The sequence below is a fragment of the Rhinopithecus roxellana genome, chromosome 8 (genome assembly GCF_007565055.1).
Source record: "Rhinopithecus roxellana isolate Shanxi Qingling chromosome 8, ASM756505v1, whole genome shotgun sequence".
Lineage (NCBI taxonomy): Eukaryota > Metazoa > Chordata > Mammalia > Primates > Cercopithecidae > Rhinopithecus > Rhinopithecus roxellana.
Window position 1 is genome coordinate 6,597,438 of NC_044556.1, and position 20,298 is coordinate 6,617,735.

Consider the following 20,298-nt stretch of genomic DNA (forward strand, 5'->3'; position numbering starts at 1 on the left):
AGATGGAGTGACAGCGGCTCTGGTTGGGGGCAGCTGTGGCTGCCACTGCTCCCTCTGTCCTGGAGAAGCTCAGCCCTAGCGTGTTCTGTTTCCCCCATTCCAGATCCAACCCTGTTTTTTCTTTTTCTTTCTTTTTTTTTTTTCTGAGATGGAGTCTTGCTGTGTCGTCCAGGCTGGAGTGCAGTGGCCCAATCTCGGCTCACTGCAACCTCTGCCTCCCCAGATTCAAACGATTCTCCTGCCTCAGCCTCCCAAGTAGCTGGGATTACAGGCATGAGCCACCATGCCTGGCTAATTTTTTTGTTTTTGGGTTTTGTGTCTTGTTTTTGAGACCGAGTGGCTCTTGTTGCCCAGGCTAGCATGCAATGGCACGATTGCAGCTCACTGCAACCTCTGCCTCCCAGGTTCAAGTGATTCTCCTCTCTCAGCCTCCCAAGTAGCTGGAATCACAGGCACGCACCACCATGCTCGGCTAATTTTTTGTATTTTTAGTGGAGACAAGGGTTCACCATGTTGGCCAAGCTGGTCTCGAACTCCTGACCTCAAGTGATCTGCCTGCCTCGGCCTCCCTAAGTGCTGGGATTATAGGCATGAGCCACCGCACCCAGCCAGTCCTGTTTTTTCCAAGAGACTCGAGATGCATCCAATATCTCCATCTTTTCCACCTCCAAGCAATGCAGTCCTGGGAAGCCCTGGGTGGGGACAGGATGAGGGGACAGGGAGGACAAAACCTACCAGTACACCACACGACCCTTAACCATCCCTCAGACCTACATTGGCTCCGTGCTCATCTCCGTAAACCCCTTCAAGCAGATGCCCTACTTCACCGACCGTGAGATCGACCTCTACCAGGGCGCGGTGAGGCTGGGGCTGGGTGGCAGGCACAGCCCCGAGACCCCTAGCCCCCAGCCCTGGGCTGAGACCTGACCTCCCCCACCAGGCCCAGTATGAGAATCCCCCGCACATCTACGCCCTCACGGACAACATGTACCGGAACATGCTTATCGACTGTGAGAACCAGTGTGTCATCATTAGGTATAGATGGGGTTGGGGCGCCACAGACCCTGCTGCCCAGGCCCCCGCTGAAACATCATCACCGCCCCCAGGGAGGTTTGCCTGAAACTCCCAATCTGAACAGAGCCCTGCTGTCCCTCTCTGCCCTCACCCTGTTTCATCTTCCTTGTCACCATCTGACTCATGATGTATTTTATTGATTCATTCTGCTATTGTCTGTCCCCTCTAAATGTCACCTCAGGCCAGGTGTGGTGGCTCATGCTTGTAATCCCGGCACTTTGGGAGGCCAAGGCAAGAGGATCTCTTGAGGCCAGGAGTTCAAGACCAGCCTGGGCAACATGGCAACACCCTGTCTCTATAAAATAATTAGCCGGGGCCGGGCGCGGTGGCTCAAGCCTGTAATCCCAGCACTTTGGGAGGCCGAGACGGGCGGATCACGAGGTCAGGAGATCGAGACCATCCTGGCTAACACGGCGAAACCCCGTCTCTACTAAAAATACAAAAAATTAGCCGGGCGAGGTGGCGGGCGCCTGTGGTCCCAGCTACTCAGGAGGCTGAGGCGGGAGAATGGCGTGAACCCGGGAGGCGGAGGTTGCAGTGAGCTGAGATCCGGCCACTGCACTCCAGCCTGGGCGACAGAGCAAGACTCCGTCTCAAAAAAAAAAAAAAAAAAAAAATAATTAGCCGGGCACTGTGGTGCATGCCTGTAGTCCCCAGCTACTCAGGAGGCTGAGGAGGGAGGATTGCTTGAGCCCAGGAGTTCCAGGCAGGAACAGGGGTTATGATCACACCACTGCACTCCAGCCTGGGCAACAGAATGAGACCCCCATCTCAGTCAATCAATCTATGCCAGCTCTATAAGAGCAGAGAGAGAGAGAGAGAGAGAGAGAGAGAGAGAGAGAGAGAGAGAGAGAGAGAGAGTATGTGTTTGTGTGTGACAGAGTCTCAGTCTGTCACCCAGGCCGGAGTGCAGTGGCGCAGCCTCAGCTCACTGAAACGTCCGCCTCCCAGGTTCAAGCAATTCTCCTGCCTCAGCCTCCTGAGTGGCTGGGATTACAGGCGCCTACCACCATGTCGGGCTAATTTTTGTATTTTAGCAGAGACTGGGTTTCACCATGTTGGCCAGGCTGGTCTCAAACTTTTGACCTCAAGTGATTCTCCCTCCTCGGGCCCCCAAAGTGCTGGGATTATAGGGTTATATGAGCCACCACGCCCGGCTGAAAGCAGAGATTTTATCTGTCTTGTTCATTACAGTATCCCCAGTACCCGGAATACTGGCAGGCACACAGTAGGTGCTCAATGAATGAATAGTCAGGCACTAAAAAGGGTTCTTTCCCCCAACCCCATCCACTGATCATTGATTCCTCCATTCATCCCCAGTGGAGAGAGTGGAGCTGGGAAAACAGTGGCAGCCAAATACATCATGGGCTACATCTCCAAGGTATCTGGCGGAGGCGAGAAGGTCCAGGTGAGACGAGGAAAACAGAAGGATGAGCTGGGTCGCCCTCACCTACATGGTAGTGCAGCCCCACCCATCTGCACTCCTGCCCCAGTCTGACTTCTTCCCACCCCACCTGCCTCTGCCCCCAGCACGTCAAAGATATCATCCTGCAGTCCAACCCGCTGCTCGAGGCTTTCGGCAACGCCAAGACTGTGCGCAACAACAATTCCAGCCGCTTTGTGAGTCTCTGCAGCTCTGCTTGGAGCAGCTGCTCCATCCGTGCTGACCTTTCTACACACACAACCACACATACACACATATACATTGCCAGGACAAGAGCCCATTTGAAACCCAGCAGGAAATACCTACTCCCGAATGGGAGACTCACTTCCTGCTCATGGTCCATTTCAAAAGAGAGTCCCCCATTGGCAGAACTGTGGAGGCCACGACACCCCTGTGTAACATTCTTAAATGCTCCCCAGCTGCAGCCATGCTACATAGTTCCCATTCACATTTCAGGTCCAATTTATTCCCTTATTCATTCCTTCTTTCGACAATAGTTCTGGGACTTGTTCTTTGTGTGGGTGCTGTGCTGGATTCAGGGTCTGATTCTGTCATTGTGAGCTGTGTAGCCTGGGGAAAAAAAATCAATGTAACTTCCTGAGTTTCATTTGTTTGCTCATCCATAAAATGGGGATGATGTTAACATCCATCTCATAGACTTTAGTATTACACCTGCACATGGACATGGTTTACTAATTCCATACCCTTGGACTAGGTGCGGGGGCTCAGGCCTGAAATCCCCGCACTTTGGGAGGCTGGGACAGGTGAATCACTTGAGGTCAGGAGTTCAAGACCAGCCTGGCAAACATGATGAAACCCCGTCTCTACCAAAACTACAAAAATTAGCTGGGCGTGGTGGCAGGCACCTGTAGTCCCAGTTACTCAGGAGGCTGAGGCAGGAGAATCACTTGAACCCAGGAGGTGGATGTTGCAGTGAGCCGAGATAGCACCACTGCACCCCAGCCTGGGCAACAGAGACTCTGTCCCAAAAAAACAAGGAAGAAGGGAAGAGAGACAAGGTTCATAAGATCCATCCCTAATCCTTCCCCCACCTGCACCCCAGGACGCTGGGGTGCTGACATGGTTCTCTTGAATTCAGGGCAAGTACTTTGAGATCCAGTTCAGCCGAGGTGGGGAGCCAGATGGGGGCAAGATCTCCAACTTCTTGCTGGAGAAGTCCCGTGTGGTCATGCAGAATGAAAATGAGAGGAACTTCCACATCTACTACCAGGTGCAGGGAAGGGGCTGGGGGAGAGTGAGCCCCACCTGGAGCCCAGCAGGGTGGACAATGGGAAAGTACAGGCCTGGGAGGGCATGGCAGGGCAGATGGGGGGATCACAGGGGCTGAGCCAGGCAAGCACCAGATGCATGAACATTGCACACCCTCCAGCTGCTGGAAGGGGCCTCCCAGGAGCAAAGGCAGAACCTGGGCCTCATGACACCAGACTACTATTACTACCTCAACCAATCGGACACCTACCAGGTGGATGGCACCGACGACAGAAGCGACTTTGGTGAGACTCTGGTGAGCACCGGCCTCCACTCCAGTCCCCAGCCAGGCAGACCTCAGCCCCAGAAACTCCCCTGAGTTACAAATTAGGAAAACGAAGCCGAGGCCGGGCACGGCTCACGCCTGTAATCCCAGCACTTTGGGAGGCCGAGGCAGGCGGATCACTTAAGGTCAGGAGTTTGAGACCGGCCTGGCCAACGTGGTTAAACACCGCCTCTACTTAAAATACAAAAATTATCCGGGCATGATGGCGCGTGACTGTAATCCCAGCTACTGGGGAGGCAGAGGCAGGAGAATTGCTTGAAACCAGGAGGCAGAAGTTGCAGTGAGCCGAGATCACACCACTCACTGTACTCCAGCCTGAGCAACAGAGTGAGACACCATCTCAAAAACCAAAAAAAGACCAGGCACGGTGGCTCATGCCTGTAATCCCAGCACTTTGGGAGGCCGAGGCAGATGGATTACCTGAGGTCAGGAGTTCGAGACCAGCCTGGCCAATATAGTGAAACCCCATCTCTACTAAGAATACAAAAATTAGCCGGGCGTGATGACATGCGCCTGTAGTCCCAGCTACTCAGGAGGCTGAGGCAGAAGAATCGCTTAAACCCAGGAGGTGAAGGTTGCAGTGAGCCAAGATAGCGCCACTGCACTCCCACCTGGGTGAAAGAGTGAGACTCTTTAAAAAATATAATAGGAAACCAAAGCCCAGGTCAGACATGGCGCTCACACCTGTAATCCCAGGCATTCGGGAGGCTGAGGCAGGAAAATTGTTTGAACCCAGGATGAGGAGGTTGCAGTGAGCCAAGATCACGCCACTGCACTCCAGCCTGGGCAACAGAGGGAGACTCTGTCTCAAAAATAAAAAATATAATAAAAAACAAAGCCCAGAGAGGTGCAGGCACTTGCCCAAGGTCACGCAGCAAGTGACTGAAAGGGGTAGGATGGGGACCCAAGGGTGCTCACTCCCTGAGTCCGTGCTGTGGCCCCTCAAGCCTGCCCCTGGAGGCAGGTTGGAGGCGAGGAATCATGGCACAGTTTCTGCTCCCATTGTACCCACAGAGCGCCATGCAGGTCATTGGGATCCCGCCCAGCATCCAGCAGCTGGTCCTACAGCTGGTGGCAGGGATCTTGCACCTAGGGAACATCAGTTTCTGTGAAGACGGGAATTACGCCCGAGTGGAGAGTGTGGACCGTGAGTGTGGGTGTCAGGGAGGGCGGGAAGGGGGACTGTGGGTGTGTGAACTGCGTCCTCCCAGCTCCGCCCCCAGGAAGCTGAGAGCCCACGAGGACAACGTCAGTGTCACTGGCAAGATGGGGATAATAGGAGGCCCATGCAGGAGGCACAAGAGCCCAACAACTGTCCCGTTTTTGCCCTGACCTTTGCCCCGGTAGTCCTGGCCTTTCCCGCCTACCTGCTGGGCATTGACAGTGGGCGACTGCAGGAGAAGCTGACCAGCCGCAAGATGGACAGCCGCTGGGGTGGGCGCAGCGAGTCCATCGATGTGACCCTCAACGTGGAGCAGGCAGCCTACACCCGCGATGCCCTGGCCAAGGGGCTCTATGCCCGCCTCTTCGACTTCCTCGTGGAGGCGAGTGGGGCTGGGGCTGGAGGGCAGAGTGGGCGCTCTGGGGTCACAAACATTTATGGAGACCGAGTGCAGTGGCTCACGCCTGCGATCCCAATGCTTTGGGTGGCCGAGGTGGGAGCATCGTTTGAGGCCAGAAGTTCAAGACAAGCCTGGGTGGCTGGGCGCGGTGGCTCACGCCTGAAATCCCAGCACTTTGGGAGGCCGAGGTGGGTGGATCTCCTGAGGTCGGGAGTTCGAGATCAGCCTGACCAACATGGAGAAACCCCGTCTCTACTAAAAATACAAAATTAGCCGGTGTGGTGGCACATGCCTGTAATCCCAGCTACTCCGGAGGCTGAGGCAGGAGAATTGCTTGAACCCGGGAGGTGGAGGTTGCCGTGAGCCGAGACTGTGCCATTGCACTCCAGCCTAGGCAACAAGAGCAAAACTCTGTCTAAAAAAAAAAGAGAGAGAGAGAAAAAAGACTAGCCTGGGCAACATAGCAAGACCCCATCTCTACAGAACTTTCCAATTAGTTGGGTGTGGTGGTGTGCACTTGTGGTTCCAGCTACTCAGGAGGCTGAGGTTGGGGGATCGTTTGAACCCAGGAGGTCAGGGCTGCAAGGAGCTATGATTGCACTGTTGCAGTCCAGACTGGGTGACAGAGCAAGACTCTGTCTCTAAAAAAAAAAAACACTTTTGGCCACATGTAGTGGCTCATGCCTGTAATCCCAGCACTTTGGGAGGCTGAGGCAGGTGGATCACTTGAGGTCTGGAGTTCAAGACCAGCCTGGCCAACATGGTGAAATCCCGTCTCTACTAAAAATTACCCAGGAGTCATGGCACATGCCTTTAATCCCAGCTACTTGGGAGGCTGAGGCAGGAGAATCACTTGAACCCGGGAGGTGGAAGTTGCAGTGAGCTGAGATCATGCCATTGCACTCCAGCCTGGGCGACAGAGCAAGACTCCGTCTCAAAAAAAAAAAATAAATTAATTTAAAAAAATAAAAATAAATAAAGTATAAAATGTATGGCCAGGCACAGTGGTTCATGCCTGTAATCCCAGCACTTTGGGAGGTCAAGGTGGGCAGATCACTCGAGGTCAGGAGTTTGAGATTAGCCCTGGCCAACACAGCAAAACCCCGTCTCTACTAAAAATATGAGAATTAGCCAGGTGTGGTGGCGCATGCCTGTAATCCCAGCTACTTGGGAGGCTGAGGCAGAAGAATCTCTTGAATCCTGGAGGCGGAGGTTGCAGTGAGCCGAGATTGCGCCACTGGCTTTCCAGCCTGGGCAACAGAGTGAGACTCCACCTCAAAAAAAAAAAGAAAAGAAAAAGCCCCATAAAGTAGTTGCTATTATCAACCTGTTTTAAAGATAAGAAAGTAGATGTGCAGAGAGGTTCAGAGGCAGAGTCAGCTCCGGAGCCACGGACCTTGATGCACTGACACGGGTTTCTCCTCTGAGTGACTGACTGGGGAGTGGGGAGACCATACACAGAGCCAGGAAGGGCAGAGCTAAAGAGGGCTGGAGGGAAATTGGCATGAGGGGACATCACCCATGAAGTTGGCTAGGCATGTGTCTAAGGAGTGGTGAGCGGGGGCTTCAGATCTGACCGATGCCCACTGACCTCCTGTCTCCACCCACACCGCAGGCCATCAACCGTGCTATGCAGAAACCTCAGGAAGAGTACAGCATCGGTGTGCTGGACATTTACGGCTTCGAGATCTTCCAGGTGCGGCCCCTGCCTCCAGCCCACATCCTGTCCCCGCTGGGGCAGCCCGGGGTGGCCATAAGAACTTCTCACACCAGGACATTGAGGGAAGGACTCTTTTCCTCCTTCTGCAGAAAAATGGCTTTGAGCAGTTTTGCATCAACTTCGTCAATGAGAAGCTGCAGCAAATCTTTATCGAACTCACCCTGAAGGCCGAACAGGTGGGCAGCCAAGCAGCCAGGGATGGAGGATCCTGGGGTGGGGGTGGGGTGGAAGGACCATGAGGATCCCTTAGCAACTAGGGGACACCTCAGCCCTCCCCACCACGTTCCCACCTCTCTGTGCCAACCTGCCCAGGCTTCATAGTGATACTTCCTTCTGCCTCTAAAGCTTTGGGAAGGACCGTGCCTCTTAGTTCATTCATTCAGCAATTATTTGTTGAGCACCTGTTGTGTGCCAAGCACTGTTTAGGGTGCTTGGAGACACAGCCATGAACAATAAGGCAATAGTCCCTGCTGTCTGCATTTAGCCCCTCCCCCAGAAGCAGAGCCTGAGGCAAGGATTCAGGGACAAATGGTTTTTCTGGGAGGCAATCCCAGGAAGCTCCAAGAGGAGACAGAGGAAGTGAGTCAGGGATTTGTTTTTTTTTTTTTTTTTTTTTTTGAGACAAGAGTCTCGTTCTGTCGCCCAGGCTGGAGTGCAGTGGCATGATCTCGGCTCACTGCAACCTCTGCCTCCAGGGTTCAAGTGATTCTCCTGCCTCAGCCTCCCAAGCAGCTGGGACTACAGGCACGTGCCACCGTGCCCAGCTAATTTTTGTATTTTTAGTAGAGACAGGGTTTCACCATATTGACCAGGCTGGTCTCAAACTCCTGACCTCATGATCCACCCACCTCAGCCTCCCAAAGTGCTGGGATTACAGGTATCAGCCACCATGCCCGGCCTTTTTTTTTTTTTTTTTTTTTTTTTTTTTTTTTTTTTTTTTGAGACAGGATCTCGCTCTGTTGTCCAGGCTGGAGTACAGTGGTGTGATCACAGGTCACTGCAGTCTACACCTCCTGGGCTCAAACGGTCCTCCCATTTCAGCCTCTCAAGTAGCTGGGACCACAGGCACACACCATCATGCCTGGCTAATATTTTAAAACTTCTTTGTAGAGTCAATGTTTCACTTTGTTGCCAAGATTGGTCTTGATCTCCTGGCCTCAAGCAATCCTCCTGCCTTGGCCTGCCAAAATGCTGGGACTACAGGCATGAGTTAACATGCCCAGCTCTGAGACAGGGATTTTTTTAAAAGAGAGAGAGAGGCTGGGCGCAGTGGCTCATGCCTGTAATCCCAGCACTTTGGGAGGCCGGGGGTGCGGTGGATCACCTGAGGTCAGGAGTTTGAAACCAGCCTGGCCAACATGGTGAAACCTTGTCTCTACTAAAAATATAAGACTTAGCCGGGCATGGTGGTGGGCACCTGTAATCCCAGCTACTCAGGAGGCTGAGGCAGGAGAATCACTTGAACCCAGGAGGCAGAGGTTGCAGTGAGCTGAGACTGTGCCACTGCACTCCAGCCTAGGCAACAGAATGAGACCCTGTCTCTAAATAAATAAATAAATAAAAATAAAAATAAGAAAGAAAAAAGAGAGAGAGACAGACAGACCGAGCCAGACACAATCACTCACACCTATAGTCCCAGCTATCTAGGAGGCTGAGGTAAGAGGATCGCTTGAGCCTGGGGGGGTTCAAAGCCAGCCTGGACAACATAGTGAGACCCCATCTCTACAAAAAACATAAAAATTAGCCAGGTGTGGTGGTGTGCTCCTGATGTCTCAGAAGGCTAAGATGAGAGGATCACTTGAGCCCTGGAGGTCAAGGTTGCAGTGAGCTAGGATCGCATCACTGAGCTCTAGCCTGGGTAACAGAGCAAAACCTGGTCTCAAAAAAAAAAAAAAAAAAAAAAGCAAGCTGCATGCAGTGGCTCATGCCTGTATGCCTGTAATCCCAGCACTTTGGGAGGCCGAGGTGGGAGACCAGCCTGACCAACATGGAAAAACCCCATCTCTACTAAAAATACAAAATTAGCCAGGCGTGGCGGCACATGCCTGTAATCCCAGCTTCTTGGGAGGCTGAGGCAGAAGAATCGCTTTAACTCGGGAGGCAGAAGTTGCAATGAGCCAAGATCGTGTCACTGCACTCTAGCCTGGGCAACAAGAGTGAAACTCCATCTCAAAAAAAAAAAGAGTCCAAATAGGGCATTAATGAGCAAGTTATGCTGTGGACAACCAGTGTGCAACTGCACTGGGACTCGAGGAGGCTTCATAGAGCACACAGAGAAGCGAGGGAGCTGGGGTATTTATCCACCCGCTCCTGTTGATTATTGGTCAAGGACTCCCAGAACCAAATATAATTCCCTGGCACTTCCAGCCTTGCTCACACAGGAGTGATGGGCTTTGTTACCAGAGACGGTCCTAAGTGATAAGATGGAGAAGAGGAGAGGACATGGGGGGAAGGGTGGCCACACGTTTTTCACTGCCCCCCCAACCCCTTTTCCATCCCCAGGAGGAGTACGTACAGGAAGGCATCCGCTGGACTCCAATCCAGTACTTCAACAACAAGGTGGTCTGTGACCTCATCGAAAACAAGCTGGTGAGGGCTGGATCAACTTTCGCGGGGGCGTCTCACTGGGCCCCTAAGCTGAATCTGGAAGATGGGGGGAGGGACAAGGATGTTATGGCATCCTCAGGCCCTTCTCCACCCTACATTCAGGCCTTCCAGCAGACAGAACACAACCAAAATGTCCCTTCCACCCCTCATCCATTCATTCCGCCTACTTGTCCACCTGTCGCTTAATCATTCAATAAACACTCCCCCCCGAAACCCCAGCTCAGAGTCAGAGTCAAATTTGCAGATTCCGTGCCGGGCACGGTGGCTGACACCTGTAATCCCAGCACTTTGGGAGGCCGAGGCGGGCGGATCACCTGAGGTTGGGAGTTGGAGACCAGCCTGACCAACATGGTGAAAACCTGTCTCTACTAAAAACACAAAAAATTATCCAGGCATGGTGGCGGGCGCCTGTAATCCCAGCTACCTGGGAGGCTGAGGTGGATCACTTGAGCCCAGCAAGTCGAGGGTGCAGTGAGCTATGATTGCACCACCCACACTCCAGTCCGAGGAACAGAACAAGACCCTGTCTCAAAAAAATTAAATTTAAAAAGTATTTAGGCTGGGCACGGTGGCTCATGCCTGTAATCCCAGCACTTTGGGAGGCCAAGGCAGGTGGATCACCTGAGGCCAGGAGATCAAAACCAGCCTGGTCAAAATGGTGAAACCCCATCTCTACTAAAAAATACAAAAGTTAGCCTGCCATGGTGGGAGCACACCGGTAATCCCAGCTACTCCGGAGGCTGAAGCAGGAGAATCACGAACCTGGGAGATGGAGGCTGCAGTGAGCTGAGATCATACCACTGCACTCCAGCCTGGGCAACAGAGCAAGACTCCGTCTCTAAATAAATAAATAAACAAACAAACAAATAAGGCAGGTCCCCCCACCAAGGGATTCTAGTCTAGGACCTGAATCTCTTGAGGGGCCCCCAGCCACTTCTGCACCCCAGCAAGCTTCCACGGCAGCCCCACACACCCCTGCCCCCCCATCCCTTCCATCCCTGACCCCTGCAATGCCTTTTGTGCTTGTATTTGGAAGCCCCTGGTGCCCTCCCCGCCCCCAAAGCTCTAGCTCCCTCTACTCCTCCACCCCCTCCCTCCCCTAATCTCCACACTGATGAGCCATGGGGAGGCAAGGCAGACCAAACTGAACTGCTGGCTCCCGCTCGCCCCGCAGAGCCCCCCAGGCATCATGAGCGTCTTGGACGACGTGTGTGCCACCATGCACGCCACGGGCGGGGGAGCAGACCAGACACTGCTGCAGAAGTTGCAGGCGGCCGTGGGCACCCACGAGCATTTCAACAGCTGGAGCGCCGGCTTCGTCATCCACCACTATGCTGGCAAGGTGCGCCCCCTGCCCCTACCCCACCCTGTGCCTCCTCGTAGACCCCCAGGGCTCCGGGCTGTAGCCCCCACCCTCCAGCACGCAGGCTGGAAAGAGCCTGCTAGGACCCTCATCCGGAGCTGTAGAATTCCACCGTTCCCCTGCCTCAATCCACCCCCTACTAACCAGAACTACAGACCCTTCCAGCTGACCCCCCAGGAACTCTCTAAGCCCCAAACTTGCCTGGACCCCACCAGCACCACCACCACTACCACCGTGTTCCCTGGGCCAGGGCTGCAGAAACCCACTGGCCTCTGATCCAGGCCACAGCTTCCCTTACACATCAACTCCCCTAACAGAGGGAACAGAAATCCCCCCCGATTAACACCAGCTTGGGTGCCAGACCACCTGTGCTCCCAGATAAGCCCCAATGTAAGTCATAACCCCCTGACTAGGACACAGCCCCCCCCTTTCTGATCCCAATTTGGAGAGGAAATCCCCAAAGCCCCCAGCCAGGTCCCTTCTGTGAGCCACCAGCCTTCAAAATGTGCTGAAGCCCTCCTACAGACCCCTATCCAAGGCTACAGAAATCCACTGGCCTCCAACCATGCCTGCAGCCCCGTTCCCCAGCGGACAGGACTGTAGCCTCTCGAGTGGTGGTGGGCGCCTGTCATCCCAGTTACTTGGGAGGCTGAGGCAGGGGAATCACTTGAACCCAGGAGGGTGAGGTTGCAGTGAACCAAGATTGTGCCACAGCACGCCAGCCTGGTTGCAAAAGCCCTGCTTGGAACTACAGAGAGCCCCAACCTTTGGTAGCAGCTCCAGCCCCCAATCCTGGCTGAAGTCCCCCTGCAGGGATCCCTGAGGTAGGGCTGTTATCATCCTGACACAGGGCCCCCACACTGGCCCCTGACTGACCAGGTCACAGACACCCAATCTAACCTCTGACTCCCAGGGACCCCCCACCCAGGCTGCAGCCCCCCACCCACCAATCTGAGCTGTAACTTTCACCGCCACCTGGCCTCTGATGCAAACTGCAGCTCTCTCCCAAATCATCTAGGTTGTAACCCCCACCTCCCCTTACCTCTGACCTGGGATACAGCTACGATCCTCTAACCTTAACTTGAGTATCAGCCCTCCAGGAAGCCCACCTCCCATACCCTATTCTAAACTGTAGATCCCCCCCAACCAGCGCTGTAGACACTCCCCGATCCCCTCACCCCACAGCAGGCCCCAGGAAACCCTTAACCACCTGGGCTGTAAGCACTCCGCGCCCACCCTCCCAGCCAGGTCTCTCAGTCCCTCACTGTCCTCAGCGCTGTTCCCTCCAGGTCTCCTACGACGTCAGCGGCTTCTGCGAGAGGAACCGAGACGTTCTCTTCTCTGACCTCATAGAGCTGATGCAGACCAGTGAGCAGTGAGTGGTCATAGGCATGGGGACCTCCGGCTACAACCCCCCAAGGGGATGGAGGGAGGACCAGGCACCACCCCATCTTCCCAAGAGCTGCCATCTCGCCACAAACTCAAGGGGAGTGGCTGTGCGGCCAGGATGGCGTTTCTGTAGACTAGTTCTGATGTAAAAAGTAATTCCAGAGACCGGGTGCGGTGGCTCACGCCTATAATCCCAGCACTCTGGGAGGCCGAGGTGGTCAAATCACATCAGGCCAAGAGTTTGAGACCAGCCTGGGCAACATGGCGAAACCTTGTCTCTACTAAAATTATAAGAATTACCTAGGTGTGGTGGCGCGCATCTGTAATTCCAGCTGCTCAGAAGGCAGAGGCATGAAAATCACTTGAACCCAGGAGGCGGAGGTTGCAGTGAGCCAAGATCACGCCACTGCACTCCAGCCTGTGCAACAGAGGGAGATTCTTCTCAAAACAAAAAAAAAGCCGGGCACGGTGGCTCATGCCTGTAATCACAGCACTTTGGGAGGCAGAGGTGGGTGGATCACAAGGTCAGGAGATCGAGACCATCCTGGTTAACACAGTGAAACCCCGTCTCTACTAAAAATACAAAAAATTAGCTGGGCGTGGTGGCATGCGCCTGTAGTCCCAGCTCGTCGGGAGGCTGAGGCAGGAGAATGGTGTGAACCCGGGAGGCGGAGCTTGCAGTGAGCTGAGATTGCGCCACTGCACTCCAGCCTGCAGCCTGGGCGACAGCGAGACTCCATCTCAAAAAACAAAAACAAAAAACCCACAAAGAATGTAGTATCAGGTGTAAAGTAATAAGACAGGGATCCTTAAAGTTTTGACATGTGGTTCCCAGACCAGCAACCTGGGCATCCTTGGGCCTTGTTTCCAATGTGGAATCTCCTTAGGCAGAAGGATCACTTGAGATCCCAAGTTCAAGATCAGCCTGGGCAACGTAGCAAGACCCCTGTCTCTAAAAAAAAAAAAAAAATCGTTTTACTTGTGTACTCTGCCAGTAAAAAAAATAATAATAATAAATTAATTAGTCCCAGCTACTCAGGAGGCTGAGATGGAAGGATCACTTGAGCCTAGGAGGTGGAGGCTGCAGTGAGCCGTGACTGCGCCACTGCATTCCAGCCTTGGCAACAGACCTTATCTCTGAGGGGGAAAAAAGGCAGAATCTCAAACTCCACCCCAGACCTGGAGAATCAGCATCTGCATCTGATTCTGAACTATCAGAATCTGAACAAACAGATTTAGAACTATTTGAATCTAACCTGACCTTTAAACCAGAATGCACCCACATCTCCCAGGGATCCACGTGCACATTAGGGTTTCAGCAGACTTACCATTAAATCCACCCACATTAAGCAGCATCTAAATCAATGACGTTTAGCAAATTCCCAGAATTGTGCAACCATCACCACAGTCTTTTTTTTTTTTTTTTTTTTTTTTTTTTGTCTCTTGCCCTGTCTCCCAGGTTGGAGTATAGTAGCACTATCTCAGCTCACTGCAACCTCCACCTCCTGGGTTCAAGCGATTCTCCTGCCTCAGCCTCCCAAGTAGCTGGGATTATAGGCGTCCCACCATCATGCCCGGCTAATTTTTGTATTTTTAGTAGAGATGGGGTTTCACCATGTTGGTCAGGCTTGTCTTGAACTCCTGACTTCAGGTGATCCACCTGCCTCAGCCTCCCAAAGTGCTGGGATTACAGGCGTGAGCCACTGCACCCAGACTTATTAACCATTTTAAAATGTACAATTTATCCATGTTGTTCCCTTTTTGTGGCAAAGAAAAATAAAAGAAATAAATAAAATAAAATAAAATAAAATAAAATGTACAATTCAGTGGCATTCAATATATTCACACATTGGCTTGAGCCCAGGAGTTCCAGGCTGCAGTGACTATGATGACACCAATGCCCCCCAATCTGGAAGACAAAGCGAAGACCTGTCTCAAAAAACAAATTAAAAAAACAACTGCCAGGCGCAGTGGCTCACACTTATAATCCCAGCACTTTGGGAGGCCGAGGCGGGCGGATCACGAGGTCAGGAGATTGAGACCATCCTGGCTAACACGGTGAAACCCTGTGTCTACTAAAAATACAAAAAATTAGCTGGGCGTGGTGGCGGGCGCCTGTAGTCCCAGTTACTCGGGAGACTGAGGCAGGAGAATGGCGTCAACCCAGGCGGCAGAGCTTGAAGTGAGCCGAGATCGTGCCACTGCACTCCAGCCTGGGTGACAGAGAGAGACTCCATCTCAAAAAAAAAAAAAATACCAACCTTCCGCATCTCACCCATCACAACTCCCCTCTACATTGAGAGAACCATATTTTGCATTGTGGCATTGAGGCTGCCCCACCTCTGGAGGAGGGCACCCCAAGGTCCAGCCATACCTCCAACTCCTCCTCTCCCCTCTCCTACCCAGGGCCTTTCTCCGGATGCTCTTCCCCGAGAAGCTGGATGGAGACAAGAAGGGGCGCCCCAGCACTGCCGGCTCCAAGATAAAGGTGGGCCTGGGGTGTACAACGGGGAGCAGGCCGGGGGAGGACTGAGTTCCACCCTGCCTGGGGTCCAGACCCTGTTTCTCTCATTCCAATGTCTGTCTCTCCGCCAATCCTGGGGCTTCTGCCTCTGTCTGTGACGTCATCTGTCCAGCAGAGTCTTCCTCCAGGTCTGGGTTTAGGGGGCTTGAACCAGCTTCTTGGAGGTCTCCATCAACTCCTTCAGTGCAGAAGTGGACCATTATTCTAATACATTTTTGTTTGGTCTTTAGTCATTTACCATTTTTTTAATTTGTGGTAAAATACACATGACATAAAATTTACCATCTTAATAATATCCAATAATTTTTTTATTTTTTATTTTTTTGAGACAGAGTCTTACTCTGTTGCCCAGGCTGGAGTGCAGTGTCACGATCTGAGCCCCCTGCAACCTCCGCTTCCTGGGTTCAAGCGATTCTTCTGCCTCAGCCTCCCAAGTAGCTGGAATTACAGGCATGTGCCATCACACCCAGCTAATTTAATTTTTTTTTTTTTTTTTTTTTTGAGATGGAGTTTCACTCTTGTTGCCTAGGCTGGAGTGCAATGGCATGATCTCAGCTCACCACAACCTCTGCCTCCCAGGTTCAAGTGATTCTCCTGCCTCAGCCTCCCGAGTAGCTGGGATTACAAGCATGCACCACCATGCCCGGCTACTTTTGTATTTTTAGTAGAGACGGGGTTTCACCATGTTGGCCAGGCTGTTCTTGAACTCCCGACCTCAGGTGATCCACCTGCCTCGGCCTCCCAAAGTGCTGGGATTACAGGCGTGAGCCACTGTGCCCAGCCTAATTTTGTATTTTCAGTAGAGACAGGGTTTCACCATGTGGGCCAGGCTGATCTCCTGACCTCAAGTGATCTGCCTGCCTTGGCCTCCCAAAGTGCTGGGATTATAGGCGTGAGCCACTGTGTCCAGCCTATCTAATAATATTTTAACCAGTTTTGGCCAGGCGCGGTGGCTCGAGCCTGTAATCCCAGCACTTTGGGAGGCCGAGACAGGCGGATCACGAGGTCAGGAGATCGAGACCATCCTGGTTAACAGGATGAAACCCCGTCTCTACTAAAAAATACAAAAAGCTAGCCAGGTGAGGTGGCGGGCGCCTGTAGTCCCAGCTACTCAGGAGGCTGAGGCAGGAGAATGGCATAAACCCGGAGGCGGAGCTTGCAGTGAGCTGAAATCCGGCCACTGCACTCCAGCCCGGGCGACAGAGCGAGACTCCGTCTCAAAAAAAATAAATAGGCTGGGCGCGGTGGCTCAAGCCTGTAATCCCAGCACTTTGGGAGGCCGAGACGGGCGGATCACGAGGTCAGGAGGTCGAGACCATCCTGGCTAACACGGTGAAACCCCGTCTCTACTATAAAAAATACAAAAAACTAGCCGGGCGAGGTGGCGGGCGCCTGTAGTCCCAGCTACTCGGGAGGCTGAGGCAGGAGAATGGCATAAACTCGGGAGGCGGAGCTTGCAGTGAGCTGAGATCCGGCCACTGCAGTCCAGCCCGGGCGACAGAGCGAGACTCCGTCTCAAAAAATAAATAAATAAATAAATGAATAAATAAATAAATAAATAAATATTTTAACCAGTTTTAAGGTCACAGTTAGTGGTATTCACATGGTCGTGCAACCATCACCACTACCCATCTCCAGAACTTTCTCATCTTCCCAAACTGAAACTGTGTCCCCATGAAATACTCCCTATCTGCTTTCCAAGTCCCTGGCACCCACCATTCTGTCACTATGAATGTAACAACAAGTCTAGTCTGGGCAACAAAACAAGACCCTGTCTCTACAAAAAGTAAATTAAATATTAGCCAAGCATGGTAGGGCACACCTGTGGTCCCAGCTACTCGGGAGGCTGAGGCAGGAGGATCACTTGAGCCCAGGAGGTCAAGGCTGCAGTGAGCCATGATTGCGCCCCTGCACTCCAGCCTGGGAACAGAGTGAGACCGTGTCTCTTTCTTTTCTTTTTTTTTTTTTTTTTTGAGACGGAGCCTCGCTCTGTTGCCCAGGCAGCAGCACAGTGGCGCGATCTTGGCTCACTGCAAGCTCCACCTCCCGGGTTCATGCCATTCTCCTGTCTCAGCCTCCTGAGTAGCTGGGACTACAAGAACCCGCCACCACGCCCAGCTAATTTTTTTGTATTTTTAGTACAGACGGGGTTTCACCATGTTAGCCAGGATGGTCTCGATCTCCTGACCTCGTGATTCGCCCACCTTGGCCTCCCAAAGTGCCGGGATTATAGGCGTGAGCTACAGCGCCCGGCTGAGACTTTGTCTCTTAAGAAAAAAAAAAAAATCAGACCGTGAGCAGTAGCTCACGCCTGTAATCCCAGCACTTTCAGAGGCTGAGTGAGACAGATCACTTGAAGTCAGGAGTTCAAGACCAGCCTGGGCAACATGGTGAAACCCCATCTCCACTAAAAATACAAAAATTAGCCGGCATGTGCCTGTAATCCCAGCTACTCAGGAGGTTGAAGCAGGAGAATTGCTTGAACCTAGGAGGTTGCAGTGAGTGAGATCATGCCACTGCACTCCAGCCTGGGTGACAGAGCGAGACTCTATCTCAAATAAATAAAATAAAATAAAAAATAAAATAAAATAAAATAAAATAAAGGCCAGGCACAGTGGCTCAAGCCTGTAATCCCAGGACTTTGGGAGGCTGAGGCAGGTGGATCAACTGATGTCAGGAGTTGAAGACCAGCCTGGCCAACATGGTGAAACCCCATCTCTACTAAAAATACAAAAAAAAAAAAAAAAGGAGCTGGGTGTGGTGGCACATATCTGTAGTCCCATCTACTCAGAAGGCTGAGGTGGGAGAATCACCTGAACCTGGGAGACGGAGGTTGCAGTAAGCTGAGATCACGCTACTGCACTCCAGCCTGGGCAACAGAGCGAGACTCCGTCTCCAAATAAAAATAAAACAAAATGCAAAACTCAAGGCAAACCTCTCAGGTATACACACAGTTCCCCACCTCCAAAGTACTTGTCTCAGCCAGGCACAGTGGCTCAGACCTGTAATCCCAGCTACTCCGGAGGCTGAGGCAGTGGATCGCTTGAGCACAGGAGGCTGAGGCTTCTGTGAACTATGACAGCACCTCTATACTCCAGCATGAGTGACGGAGCAACACTGTCTCAAAAAAAATCACCCAGCCCGGCATGGTGGCTCATGCCTGTAATCCCTACACTTTAGAAGCCCGAGGCGGATGGATTACCTGAGGTCAGGAGTTCATGACTAGCCTGACCAACATGGCAAAACCCCATCTCTACTAAAAATTACCCGGGTATGGTGGCACATGCCTGTAATCCCAGCTCCTTCAGCTCCTTGGAAGGCTGAGGCAGAAGAATCTCTTGGATCCGGGTGGTGGAGGCTGCAGTGAGCTAAGATGGCTCGATTGCACTGCAGCGTAGGTGACAGAGGAAAACTCCAACTCAAAAAAAAAAAAAAAAAAAAAAAAAAAAAAAAAAAAAAAAACACCCAATGTACCTATCTCCCCAAAGGACAAAAAGAAATGCTCTTAAGGGCTCTGTTACTCAGTCAACAAACATTTACTGAGCACTTACTATATGCCAAGCTAAGTGGTGAGTGCGGTAGATGTGAGAGCTCCTCGTCTTGGATTCGAGGGTCAGGCAGACACCGCACATCAGTCCCACTAATGTGGTGTGCACTAGTGGAGGTGCACACAGACCAGGGACATCTGGCCCCTGTGGCTTCTCTATTACCAGCCCTCACCCACCTCCAGTCTCTGTCTCTTGGGACTATATCCAGGGTGGAGAAAAGAGAGGGGTCAGAGGGTCCCATCTCTGTGCTCCCCACCCACCCCTGCCTTCGCTTCTGCCTCAGAAACAAGCCAATGACCTGGTGGCCACGCTGATGAGGTGTACACCCCACTACATCCGCTGCATCAAACCCAACGAGACCAAGAAGCCCCGAGACTGGGAGGAGAACAGGTGACACCCCACAACCAATCCAAGATTCATCCCCTCCAGGCCCTGTGATTACCCCTAGAACTGACCTAGACACCTCCCCGACCTCCTGTAGGATGACCCAGGGACTAGCACAACCCCTCCCGCCATCCCCCACCTGTGGAACTGACCCCAGAAGGGACCGTCAGGACAAGATCCCTCCCCTCAGTCCCCAGGCTGACCCCTGAAGCACCCCCAGACCACAGAACTCACCCCCTAAACTTCCCCCAGCATGAATCCAGATCCCCCTGACCCCCCAACTCCAGCACCTCCCGCCCACCCCCAGGACTGGTGACTCCCCACCCCGAGGGGACTCAGTCTACCCTCCCCACCAGGGTCAAGCACCAGGTGGAATACCTGGGCCTGAAGGAGAACATCAGGGTGCGCAGAGCCGGCTTCGCCTACCGCCGCCAGTTCGCCAAGTTCCTGCAGAGGTGAGGAGCCCCCCACTCCCGCCCTCACCATTGCCCCCATCAGAATGCCTGGCCAGGCCTGTCTGTTACGAGCACTTCCACACCCCAGCCCTCCGCCCCCAGGTATGCCATTCTGACCCCTGAGACGTGGCCGCGGTGGCGTGGGGACGAACGCCAGGGCGTCCAGCATCTGCTTCGGGCGGTCAACATGGAGCCCGACCAGTACCAGATGGGGAGCACTAAGGTCTTTGTCAAGAACCCAGAGTCGGTGAGTGTGTTTGAGGGACAGGCAGAGAAGGAGGGAGAGGGGAAGAGAGAGAAAGGTATAGAGAGGGACTGAGAGAGACAGAGAAAGAGAGATGGAGGGAGACAGAGATTAAGAGATTGAGAAACAGATTGAGAGATAGGGATTGACAGAGAAATTGAGAGAGAGATTGAGAGAGAAATTGAGAAAGCAATGAGAGATTAATTGACTGAAAGTAAGAGACCGAGCGAGAGATTAAGAAAGACTGCGATCACCAGGCACGGTGGCTCGCACCTGTAATCCCAGCACTTTGGGAGGCCAAGGCAGGCGGATCACGAGGTCAGGAAATTGAGACCATCCTGGCTAACACAATGAAACTCTGTCTCTACTAAAAAGACAAAAAAAATTTAGCTGGGCGTGGTGGTGGGCACCTGTGGTCCCAGCTACTTG

General features: G+C 52.8%; 1 protein-coding gene across 1 annotated transcript in view; it reads left to right on the top strand.

The window, feature by feature from the left end:
* Nucleotides 1-20,298, top strand: part of MYO1F (myosin IF) — a 58,209-nt gene that overhangs the window by 23,155 nt on the left and 14,756 nt on the right. The window contains exons 3-19 of the mRNA XM_010388844.2: nucleotides 769-858; nucleotides 941-1,035; nucleotides 2,395-2,482; nucleotides 2,605-2,694; nucleotides 3,618-3,749; nucleotides 3,909-4,043; nucleotides 5,088-5,220; nucleotides 5,421-5,617; nucleotides 7,251-7,331; nucleotides 7,445-7,531; nucleotides 9,858-9,944; nucleotides 11,137-11,304; nucleotides 12,615-12,700; nucleotides 15,121-15,202; nucleotides 19,070-19,176; nucleotides 19,527-19,625; nucleotides 19,728-19,872. Coding sequence (XP_010387146.2) covers nucleotides 769-858; nucleotides 941-1,035; nucleotides 2,395-2,482; nucleotides 2,605-2,694; nucleotides 3,618-3,749; nucleotides 3,909-4,043; nucleotides 5,088-5,220; nucleotides 5,421-5,617; nucleotides 7,251-7,331; nucleotides 7,445-7,531; nucleotides 9,858-9,944; nucleotides 11,137-11,304; nucleotides 12,615-12,700; nucleotides 15,121-15,202; nucleotides 19,070-19,176; nucleotides 19,527-19,625; nucleotides 19,728-19,872 — 1,902 coding nt within the window. The remainder of the gene's footprint in view (nucleotides 1-768; nucleotides 859-940; nucleotides 1,036-2,394; nucleotides 2,483-2,604; nucleotides 2,695-3,617; nucleotides 3,750-3,908; nucleotides 4,044-5,087; nucleotides 5,221-5,420; nucleotides 5,618-7,250; nucleotides 7,332-7,444; nucleotides 7,532-9,857; nucleotides 9,945-11,136; nucleotides 11,305-12,614; nucleotides 12,701-15,120; nucleotides 15,203-19,069; nucleotides 19,177-19,526; nucleotides 19,626-19,727; nucleotides 19,873-20,298) is intronic.